Raw genomic sequence first — 12,113 nt, forward strand, 5'->3', positions numbered from 1 at the left:
ACCCACCCACAAAAACAAAAGCAAACCCCCAACATTTCTCTTTGTACGCTTCAAGGGATGGCTTCTCTTATGCTTTGCCCAGCCCAGTGCAAGTCCTGGAGAGTTCATTCGGGAAAGGAGGAAACATCTCTGAAGAGTCACGAAAGCTGGCACGGGATGAAGACCCCGTCAATCTCCCCCCCCTTCCCCCCGTCCTCAATTTATTCCTCTGCTCGCAGCCTATAATTAACAGTAACTAAGCATCTCAGTTTGGACTGACTAGCAAAATCCCTATTCCTTTCTAAAGGATAAGGCAGTAGAAAAAAGAGGAAGACCCAACATGAGATGGACTGACTCAAGCCACGGCCCTCTTCCGTCTTGCAAGACCTGGGCGAGGCCATTCATTCGTAGGGTCACCATAAATCAGAAGTGACTTGACAGCACATTAGCACACGCACAAGGATCTCAGTTTGGACTGACTGGCCACATCCCTATTCCTCTTCAAGGGGAATGCTCTGCTCTAGGAGAAGATGTAGCTGTTTCTCCATGAGTGCTGGAAGTGCCCCTCCCCAAAGCAATAGGGGGGGCGCGACTGTAAAAGTACCAAGCCTTATTAAGAAACTAAAGGTGGAGAGGTGACGGCGAAACACTACATGACCTACGGAAGTTCACCCCATGGATACGGTTCAGGAATTCCCATCTGTGTGGATTCTCTGATGACTAATAAGGTTTGAGCTCTGAGTGAAACTTTTCCCGCAGTCCAAGCAGCGGTACGGTTTCTCCCCCGTGTGCGTTCTCTCGTGGGCAACGAGACTGGAGCTCCCCCGGAAGCTCTTCCCACAAACCGAGCACTGGAACGGTTTCTCTCCTGTGTGGATTCTCTGGTGGGTGATAAGGTGGGACTTGTAGCTGAAGCTTCTCTCACACACTGGGCACTGGAAAGGCTTCTCTCCGGTGTGGATCCTCCGGTGCGCGCTGAGGCGGGAGCTGACGCTGAAGCTTTTCCCGCACTCGGAGCAGTGGTACGGCTTCTCGCCAGTATGGATCCTCTCGTGGCTCACCACCTCCGAGCTGCGCAAGAAGCTCTTCCCGCAGTATGAACACTTGTAGGGCTTTTCACCGGTGTGAGCTCTCTCGTGCGCGAGGAGATCTGAACTCTCGCTGAATGTCTTTCCACAGTCCAAGCATACGAATGGCCGCTCTCCGGTGTGGCTTCTCTGATGTTTGCGAAGGCGAGAGCTGACGCTGAAGGTTTTCCCGCATTCTGAGCATTCATACGGCTTTTCCCCTGTGTGGATTCTCTGGTGGCTATTGAGGTATGAACTCTGGCTGAAGCTCTTCCCGCACTCCAGGCACTTGTATGGTTTTTCTCCTGTGTGGATCCGGTGATGGGTAATGAGGTTGGATATGTCGCTGAAGCTCTTCTCACACACCGAGCATTGGTACGGCTTGTCACCGGTGTGGATTCTCTGGTGGCTAACCAGACCCGAGTTGCGTCGGAAACTCTTGGTGCAGTATAAGCACTTGTATGGCTTCTCTCCCGTGTGGGTTCGCTCATGGGCAATCAGCCCCGACTTCACGCTGAAGCTCTTGGCACAGTGAGAACATTTGTAGGGTTTCTCTCCCGTGTGGGTTCTCCTGTGGGCTATGAGACTCGAGCTCACGCTGAAGCTCCTCCCACACTCGGAGCATGTGTATGGTTTCTCTCCTGTGTGGGTTCTCTCATGGACGATGAGGCGGGATCGAAGGCTGAAGGCCTTGCCACAGACGGAACACTTGTGAACTCTCTCCCCGGTGTGATCTGAACGCTGGCCCAGGTTTCCTTTGAGGACAATGATCTTCACGGGCATGTCTCCTTCCTGGGCTTCCTCTTCAGTAGAGGCTTCATGGAGGTCTTTGTAGCCCCCCACTAATGGAATGGATTTGCGCACCCTCTTCCGTGGGGGCTTTCCCCGTGGCTTCTGGGGCATCTGACCATTGGATGCATCTCCCTCTTTGCAAATCAGGGGAAAGGTCTCAACGCTGACCACGGAGACCTCCTCGTGTGGCTCTTCTGTTTCAGTCTTCTCCGGATGGGGAATCTCCACGTCGTTTTCACTCACATGAGAATTGCCTGAGGGAACACAAAGAGCACAACATCAGAAGAGCTGTGGGGGAGTAGACCACTGTTCTCTTCCTGCGAGCTTGTCACGGCTCAGGTGGGGTGTCACCTGACGCTGCCACCACTCTGGATTTAGGATCCCTTGAGAAGGCCCAGAGCACCCTCCCAAGACCTTTAGACCTCCCTTTTGGCCAAATAATAGGTGTGAGGACCAGGCAGAGTGAACAATGAAAATAGTTTATTTTATAGGAGGTCAAACAACAAGGTGCAGAATAACAACAGTAAGTGGGTGAAAAGAAATCGAATGCCCTAATGCATCTAAATATATACTGTCCCTAGCTCACTATTCCAAGTGGCGCTAGACTACTCACCCTTCCCTCAGGATGAGGGTTTCTTCCTACAGCAGCCTTCCTTCTGGCTCTGCCCTCTGGAAGAAAGAACAGCTTCTGCTCTGGCACCAGCCCTTTTGTTCCCCAGCCCTCTTCTTCCCTATTGGTCAATTTTGGCTCCAAAACCTCTCAGGGGCTTCTGGGAGTTGTAGGCCCAGCCTCACCTACTGCTAGCCAGGCTCCCTGGGCCTAGTAGGCCTCTGGTGGCACAGCCCAGATCATGACAGAGCTGCAGACAATCACTGCGGGAGTGGACCAAAGATCCACCTAGTACACCATCCTGCTACGTACAGTTGACTAATTCATTTAAATATTTATATATATATCTCCCTACCACAAGACTGAGGCTCTTCACAACCACCTAACTTGGGAGAAAGTGAAGCCCCCCCAAAAAACATCCCACTAATAACACAAACACCAACAAGCCCAACTAGGTAAACTAAAAGAAATCAAGGGGGGGGGGGAATAGCAGCTACTGACTCTATAGTAAGCATAAACAAACTAATTACTATTGTGGTGCAATTGGGGGGGAAACTCTGGAAACTAAGGAAGGGAAACAAAAGCCATACTCCCTGAAAGAGCCAAATGTGGTACAAAGGGGGGAAGGGAAAGGTATTCCATGGCTGGGGCCGTTACTAAAAAGGCCCTGTCCATTTTATACCCGTCTTCCTGATTCCCCTTCAAAGTCCCCCCACAAGTGAAATTGTAATAGGGCAGCTAAATAGGTTTTCCGGTAGGCCCTTGCCCTTCCCTATGTCTAGCAGGGAGAAAGTACATGCAAAATCAGCAAAAAACATGTTTATGACATATAACTTAGCTCAGGATTACGCCTCTCTGAGGCACATCTGGCACAGAATTTTCATTTACTCCTCCAAGCACAAGGGCAGCTGAGCCCTCCAGACAAATGGAGACCTTACCCAAAGAGTTAGTGTCGTCCAGAAGGCTCTCCTCTTTGACCTCCAGGCACAGCTGTTTCTGGTCGGGGTCCAATGGAAGCCCATCGGCCTTTGGGGAGCCCACGCTCGCAACCTCAAACACCTCGGCTACCTGAAAGAGTAGGAATCAGGGCATGAACAAAAGAGCCAGGAGCGAGGAAGTTCCTGGTAAGCTCCATCCTGGGCAACCTTCAAGGAAGGAAGCTCCGAGTCACCTCTCACAACTGGAGCAGGGCAGACACAAAGGCTCCATTGGCTTCCAAACCTATTGCAAACCGTGGCCTTCATGGTGAAATGCTGAAAGAGCTCCGTACCCACTATCTGCCTGTAATCCCCACAGCAGCCTTGTGAGGTAGGCCAATTGTTGTTGACCCCCCAAAGAGGCCAGAGAGAGAAAGATCACAGACGCAACTTGCCTGTGGTCACTTTGCCCAGATTCGAACCAGGGGCAGTCACTCCAGCCTCGTACATATTTAATCTCAGAGCTGGAAGGGACCACCAGGGTCATCTTGTCCAACCCTGTGCCAAACTGGAACCACAGCTATAATTTCCCGGACATATAAGTGTCCAACTGATGTTTAAAAACCTCCAACAATGAAGGATCCACCGTGTCACGATTAGGAGACTGTTCCAGTGTCGAACAGACCACTGCCAGAATATTCTCTCTCAAATTTAACTGGAGTCTCCTTTGCTGTCATTTATATCCATCGGTCCGAATCCTGTTATCCAACCCAACTGAGAACATTATCTGGATCCCACCAGCACGCTCTCAAGTGCCACTTGCATTTTCCGCTGGCCCAGTTCACTTACCTTCAAGGCAGAAATTAAGCAGGTGGTACCTGCGATATGGAGTTTCAAGTTCCCCAGAGTGCATAAGAAGAGTCTGGGAAAGGGAGAAATGCCTCGGGAACACAACATGAGGTAAAATGACCCAATTTGGCTTCAGACGCTATACTTCCATTTATCTCCTAAGCTAATACAATTACTTTCAGGTGACTTCTAGCCTCTCTTCCGAAAAGGGGATATTGAGTCTCACTGGTTTAGAGAGAGATCAGAGATATTTGCTGGACTTTGCTTTCTCTATGGAGTGAAATCAGTGTATTGCCTTTGGCCTGGAGTAACGTGAAGCCACCTCTGTTTAAGTCTCTGTCGCATCTTACACACAGTGCAGGCTTTAACAAGCCTTAACGCCATGTCGCGAGGTGTTCTCTCTTCACCGAATCCTTTTTATACATGTATTTTGGTTAACAGCCCCCTGAAGAAGACTTCTGTTGGACTCAAAAACCTTGCATACTGTCGTATTTCAGTGGGTTGGTCCTTGTAAGAGACATTACATAGGTTTGTGTTTTTCATTTCTGGATTTTATTCGGACTGGTGTGAACAACTTCCCTTTTCAATCTCCCCCCTCCCCCTCCAATCTATAGCAGCACAGGGACAACTGTAGCCTGTTTTACGTGACCGATGTACACTGTCAAGCTGAGTTTTCATTTGCTGCTCTTAAGAAGACTAAGAAGAGGAGATTGGATTCATACCCTGCCCTTCACTACCCGAAGGGGTCTCAGAACAGTTTGCAATCTCCTTTCCCTTCCCCTCTCCACCACAGGTAGGTGGAGCTGAGAGAGCTATTTCAAGAACTGCTCTTGAGAGAACAGCTCTGAGGTAATTGACCCGAGGTCACACCAGCAGCTGCATGTGGAGAAGCAGGGAATCAAACCTGGTTCTCCCAGATTAGAGTCCATGCTCCTAACCACTACACCAAACTAGCTCTCTTAAGAACTTAGCTCCCTGAAAAATTTCACCGGTATTTACTGAATGACCCGATAAAGACAGGAATACACCAGACACAAACAATCCTGGAGAGTGCACCATTTCCTGTCGCCGCTGCCACCACCCAATCCCACAAGACGTTTGACTCGCAAAGGTCTTACCGACTGCTCTGGTGTCTCGGCCTGTCAAAAAAGGAATTCTTCTTCCAGGGTCACTGCTTGGGCACAAGTCTCTGGGCAGCCATCTTTGACCCAGCTCTGGAGTTCCGGAGACAAGATGGCCATGAACTGCTCCAAGATCAACAGCTCCAGGATCTGCTCCTTGGTGTGTCTCTCTGGCTTCAGCCACCGGTGGCAAAGGAACCAGAGCCGGCTACACGCCTCCCGGGGGCCGTCGGCCTCCTTGTACTGGAAGCGCCGGAAGTGCTGCCGCTGGACTTCCGTGCTGATGGCGTCCACTCGCAAGATGGCTGCCTTCACCTTGCCATAGTCGCCCACTTCCCTGTCCTCCAACCGAACTTCTTCCTTGAGGCCCGGCATGAACTGGGCCGCCCATTTTTCAGTATGGGCATTAGTCGCCTTCGCGACAGAAGGCGGGAAGATATCATCCCAGCAAGGGGGGTCTGGTAAAGGAGCGTTCTTGAGTTCTGAGCGGGAGACCTTGGTGGCTCCCGTGGTGTCTTTCCACTGGGCATCCTCACAGGCTGGGGGCTCTTCCATTTTAACTTGGGCAACATGATTGCTCATTTTGGTGCCTTCTAAATCATCTCCAGTGACCCATGGGGGCCGTGCAGCCATCTTCTCAACCTCCTGCTCGGCGGGAAAACATTCCTGGAGACTGAGGGGGATGGTCACCTCCTCCTCGGAAGCCATTCCGTCTCCTCAAATCAAGGAAGGCTTCAGGCCTGCTACGTCTTCTCTGACCACTTCACTTTCTGTCCAAATGTAGCACGGTGGTGGGGTGGGGGGCAGGAAGGAGCCTACCACCAGGTTCTGAAGTCAGCCTCACACGTGATCTGTGCCATACAGGAGTCTAGTTTAAAAAGATTTTAAAAAAAACAAACCTCATTTCAGCTCAAACTTCTATCACATCGATACTCTTAAAGAGAAGCAGCACACAGTAATGCAGAGCTCCCTCTACGCTGAGTTAGGGTGGGCTACCTCACAGCTTTTTTTAGTCTTCGGCTCACACATTTTTGTCCTAGCTCAGGAAGGAGGGCTCCAGAGCAAGCTAATTTATGCAGTAGCCAAATCGCTCGCTCACAACTTTAATGCCAGCAGCTCACAAAGTAGAATTTTTGCTCACAAGACTCCACAGCTTAGAGGGAGCACTGCAGTAATGTACAAAAAAAAAGAGATTTGTTAACAATTTTAAAGACCTGTCATTTATTTTTCATGTAGATAAGCTAATAAAAAGCTTAGAGAAAAAATTTAAATTTAAAAACAGAAGTTTGTGTAGTTAATACATTTTGATTCCGCCCTTCTTCCAAATAGATCCTGCCGATGTAGGCTTCTGTTTTGTTTGAATCCCATTTTTTGGGTAGGGTGGGGTGTAAATTCAATAAATAAATAAAAAGACTGTGCGTATGTTTTGAAAGATTGAGTTGCATAGGGCTTTCATGCTAGCGCGGTTCGACGTCCTTCCCTCAGCTGTTCTATCGGGAAGATTCAAGAAAATTCCCTATAAACATAGATTGTGCCCCTGTGGGATGGGGGAAATTGAATCCATTGGACATGTGCTATTGTACTGTAAATTCCACTATGACATCCGTGTTGTTTATATTGAACCTGTGTTGGACCCCCTTTTGGGCCAATCTGATGAGCATAAAATTAGTTCTTTATTGTCTTCGCATAATATAGAAATTCTGGAACCTGTAGAAAATTTCTTTTATGAGGTATCTAGGAGGAGAGGCTCACATTAAGGCAATTCGGAATGTGATACCCCTCCAGCCTATCTTGAGGCTCTATGCTGCATGTGTGCTTGATATTTTATGCCAATAATGGTATTGTATTTGTATTTATTTGAGTTGAGCTGCCGAGGCCATTAAAAAAAATTCAAATATTTCAAATAAATAAATACATGCAGGGTTTTTTGCAAGCCGTCTGGATTCATCCACAGGCCAGACTGAGGCTTGGAAAGGTTCCAGAGAGTCGCTGCCCGATGATCATGAAGTGGCTACAGCTTTTTCTCCAGGAGACAGACGGCTGCAATTTGGTACCCATGCAGTCAATTATGCCCCTACTCCATTACATAGTGATCAACCACTAAGCACCGTAGCAGAGTGGGAGATCCGAACTTGCAGCTCCCTAGTTGCGGGACAACGCTCTAACCACTACACCATCCCAGGCCCTTCCAGAGGCATCTACAAAAAGCATGGGAGAACTGCTACCTTGGGGATTGTTGCCAAGAGTCCCCCACAACAGGACTACCTGCCGTGTTTTGTTCTGTGGCCAACAGTGATTATCTGGAAATGTATAATTTGTTAACTGCTCAGCGCTCCGTTTGGCAGGATGGCTGGACAGACTAACAAATTCAAACAGTGCAAGAATGCAGCCTATCTATCTATCCTTTCGCGCTGGGTGTGAGGGGAGAGTATGCATGGATTTATGTAGTCTGAAGAAACAGAATGCAGTCTGGAGAAACAGATCTGGAGAATTTGATTCCCGCCTTCCCCCCCTTTTTTTGGGGGGGGGGGGATACAGGAAGAACTCAATTCCAGGCTTGAGGATGGGAGATAAAGCAGCACATTTATTCTAGCTGCCTCCCAGCATCATCCTATAGAATCATAGAGTTGGAAGGGCGCCCATACAGGCCATCTAGTCCAACCCCCTGACGAATGCAGGACCAGCCTAAAGCATCCCTGACAAGTGTTTGTCGAGCCGCTGCTTAAAGACTGCCAGTTACAACCTTTAAGCGCCCTGATTTCAGTAGGTGTATTTCTGCTTGGGAGTGAATTCTCCCCGGTGTTAGATGGGTGTAAATCTCCTTAGGACTGAATTCTCCCTCACCAAGTTCTGCTTTCGTCACCTCTTTATAAACAGCATTTTTTAAAAAAAAAATCAACAAATGCTTTTTATTATTATAACAAACCTTCTCACCCACTACAATTCCTTGAGGGTGATTTTCATATTTATACATAAACTAACAAACCGGTCGACGTAAATTACAGCATGTGCCAGCAGAAGGCTGTGTCCATGTAGGGTGGGTGGGTGGGAATAATTTGCACCCCACTTCAGGATCTCTGCTAGGGCTGAACTAGACATTACGGCAGGGCTTCCCAACTTTTTGAGCCTCTGGCCACATTCGGAACTCTGACAGGGCACGGTGGGGGCAGCAACAAAATGGCTGCCGCAGGAGACCAAGCCAGCCACAAAACGATTGCCACAGCTTAACTTCAGTAATACAGTGTGGATCCTTATGCTGTGGTGGCAGCTGCTGCCAAAGCAGCATTAAAAAAAAAAAAAAACACCTGCACAGTCAATCGAATCTTCAATAAAGAAGCCTCGCTGGGCAAAAGCCCAATCTGGCCCCACCCCCTTAAAAAAAACCACATGGTGAACACCTGAAAAAGTGTTGGCAGTTACCACAGGCACCATACGGGGACCCCTGCGTTATGATGTCCGCCATGGGAACTCACCGCTATATTAGAGCCAGGACACTCCTTTTAACACTGCCACAGGCCCTCAAATTTGACTTGGGCCCATAGTACAGGGGAGGAATAGCTCCTACGTCATCCCCCTCCCATGCCACTCTCCCCAGCCGAAATGGCCTCAAATACGGCAAATAACATCTCAGAGCACTGTTTTGGCTTGGTCAAAGGGCAGGGGGAGGGAGCCGGGAGCCACCACAGTCCCAAGTTGAATCAAGCCCCTCAGGCGCTGTTAAAAGGGGAACGCCCAGCTCCAATATGGCGGCAAGTCCCCATGGCAGATGACAGAAGGCGTAATGTCTAGGTCAGCCCTCAGGACACACCTGAAAGGCTTGTGGTGCAATTCACACGAAGCTTCGGCTCTCTCCGCCCCAGTCATCTTCCCCATAAGCATCCCTAGTACAATCTTCCCTTTGCCGATCCGAAAAAGTGAGCTGCCTAACGCACAAAAGCTCATATTGAAATAAAATGTGGTTAGTCATTAAGGCACCGTTGGCCTTTTATTTTCGTGTCCGCTCAGCCACTCCCACTGAACACAGACATACGAACGGCCACAAGGCTGGAAACAAACGCCTCAGAACGCAAACTGTGTGTGTTCAAACTGCTTTCCCCACATCACAGCACATTAAGTCTATCTTCGCTTACACAACATTACATCTGTCTTCCCCTGCAGTGTCCAGGCGGAAGTCAGGTTTTGCCCTCAGTGAAAGTTTCTGCACAAGTAATGGCTGCCTTCCCACCCAACCAGTGTTCCCTCTAAGCTGAGTTAGTGTGAGCTAGCTCACACATTTTTGTCTTCTCTCAGGAAGGATGGCTCCAGAGCAAACTAATTTATGCAGCAGCCAAATCGCTCGCTCACAACTTTAATGCCAGTAGCTCACAAAGTAGAATTTTTGCTCACAAGTCTCCACAGCTTAGAGGGAGCATTGCACCCAACCATGGGATAGGATTGCAGCCAGTTATGGATCAGGGTGCTGCTTAGCTACGTATGAGAAAGCAAAGGGGGTCGCCACTGGAGTGTGGAGGGGGGAGCGAGCCCTGAACTCTAGCTCAGGTAACACCCCTCCAAAAAAAACCACTGACAGCTAAATCTGCTTCTAGCTTCAGAGGACTGAAATGTGCATGCACATTGGTGCGGGTATCGCATCGCAGACAGTTTTCATAATTTAACACTCCCCCCACTTACGTTCTGAGCTCAAGAGATACACCGGACATCCTCACAGATGGGCACCTGAATGGGCTCCCCACCAGCCAATTCTGCTCCTAAACGCAGAGCCTGGTACCAATCCTGTCTGCTGGTCACATTTGCATCAGGATGTCAGGACACTCGGCAGACAGACCAAGAGCTGCTTTTTATCAGGGACATCTCTACAGCTCCAGTCATCTGCTAGAGAAGCCACAACAACCAACTTGGTGTATATATTTATTCTAAATATTTATATACCAGCAACCTGGGACCAATGTTCCCTCTAAGCTGTGGAGTCTTGTGAGCAAGAATTCTTTTTTGTGAGCTACTGGCATTAAAGTTGTGAGCCAGCCATTTGGTTACTGCATAAATTAGTTTGCTCTGGAGCCATCCTTCCTGAGCGAAGACAAAAATGTGTGAGCCGGAGGCTAAAAAACTGTGAACTAGCTCACACTAGCTCAGCTTAGAGAGAACACTGCCTGGGACCCAAGACAGGACACAATCTCATCTCCCCGTTTATCTCTCCTCTATCCAGATGGGAGGAGAAATATCCAACCTCCAGAATTCTTTTTAAGAACACTTCTGGGCTTTTTGTCAAAAATACTCTTGTCAGTTCAACCTGTTTTCACTAAATTGTGAAAAGTGGTGGGGTTCAAGGCCAGGGAAGCCAACTGGAGCGACCTGGAGATTTTCTGAAGAGAAGGATGGCATAGATGCTGGTACATTTAAACACGCTTCCCTCCCTCCCAACATATATGCAAAACTTACATTTAAAGTGTCCTCTTAAAATCAGAGAACGGAAACCCGTGCAGTGATTTTTATTTTTAGGGAATGGGAGCAGTCTCTCCATTCTGCAGAATAAATAAACCCTAATGATTGATATCCCTCTCAAGGAAACCAAAGGAAGTTTTTTTTAATCCTAACAGTAAAATAAAGTGAGTGATTTGTTTTTTAAAAAGAACAAATTTTGGAAGAAAAATTCAACAGAAGTTCCCTAAATGAAGTTTCACAAACCCTTGCAATTCGTTACAGTGCTAATCATCAGCAAGGTCAGAATTGTTTAAATTATTTATTTACTTTGTTTATACCCTCCTTTCTCCCCAGTAAAGACCCAAAGTGGCTTATATAATTCTCTCCTCAATTTTATCCTCACAACAACCCTGTGAGGTGGGGTAGGCTGAGAATGTGTGACTGGCTCAAGGCCACCCAGTGAGCCTCCACGGCAGAGTGAGGATTTGAACCTGTTTCCCCAGATTCTAGTCCAACCCTCTAAGGACTACACCAGGTGGGCTCACACAGAGGATGCTTGAAAGAAAACACCTCCGACCAGCTCTATCATAGCCTGTAATGAATCTTACTCCTCTCCGATTCTAATAATAGCCTTTTTCTTTGTGAGAAGAGCAGGCCACTAAAGGCCCATCTAGTTCTGCATCCCCTTGCCCACAAAAAGCCCAGCTGGGAGGTTTAGGGGAAGTCCACAAAGGCAGCACGGGGACAAACGCCCTTTGCTTGCCGTTCTACTCTAACAATAGGGCATTCAGGTAGACTGCACCTGACCAGGGAAGCTTCATTTAGTCAAACACCCACCCCCCTTCCCGGGCTCAAAGTCCGAGCTGAGAGCACCCAGGACCTGCCTTCGGTGGCCTACCGAGTTTGAAACATTTTTTTTAATTTATTTCAATATTTATATTCTACCCCTCTTCTAACGGTGGTGGTGGGGGGGATCGAAGAAGCAATCAATTTCATCCTCTTAGCTGTTCCGTTACAGCAGATAATCTATTAGGGTGCAGAACTCTGGAAAGAAAGCATTACAGGTAAATACCGCCCCCCCTCCCAAATTATTAATATGCATGCAAGCATGAGTATCTCAAGTTTCCCCCCCCCGCCCTCTCTATTTCTCTCCCTCTTTTATTAGCCAAATATCATTATTCTTATTGATTAATCAATATCTCACCTTTGCAAAACGACCCCCTTCCTCCGGAACTTTTGCAATGCAAAACCCTGTTTTACTTGAATGCCAGTTCAATAAGCAGCCCTTCGTCCACCCACCACCACCGCCTCTTTCTCCTCCCCCCCCCCCCCCCCAACCAGACGGGACAGGCCAAAG

At 48.4% G+C, this 12,113-nt stretch overlaps 1 protein-coding gene across 1 annotated transcript in view; it reads right to left on the reverse strand.

Moving 5' to 3' along the window:
• Positions 1–214: 214 nt before the first annotated feature.
• The window catches only part of LOC107122455, a 43,963-nt gene continuing 32,064 nt past the window's right edge, over positions 215–12,113 (reverse strand). Inside the window, 4 exon segments of the mRNA XM_015425557.1 lie at positions 215–2,092; positions 3,387–3,516; positions 5,333–5,353; positions 5,423–5,980. Of these exon segments, the coding sequence (XP_015281043.1) occupies positions 666–2,092; positions 3,387–3,516; positions 5,333–5,353; positions 5,423–5,980 (2,136 nt within the window). The 3' untranslated portion in view covers positions 215–665.

Source organism: Gekko japonicus, unplaced genomic scaffold (assembly GCF_001447785.1).
Source record: "Gekko japonicus isolate JY-2015 unplaced genomic scaffold, Gekko_japonicus_V1.1 scaffold729, whole genome shotgun sequence".
Classification (NCBI taxonomy): domain Eukaryota; kingdom Metazoa; phylum Chordata; class Lepidosauria; order Squamata; family Gekkonidae; genus Gekko; species Gekko japonicus.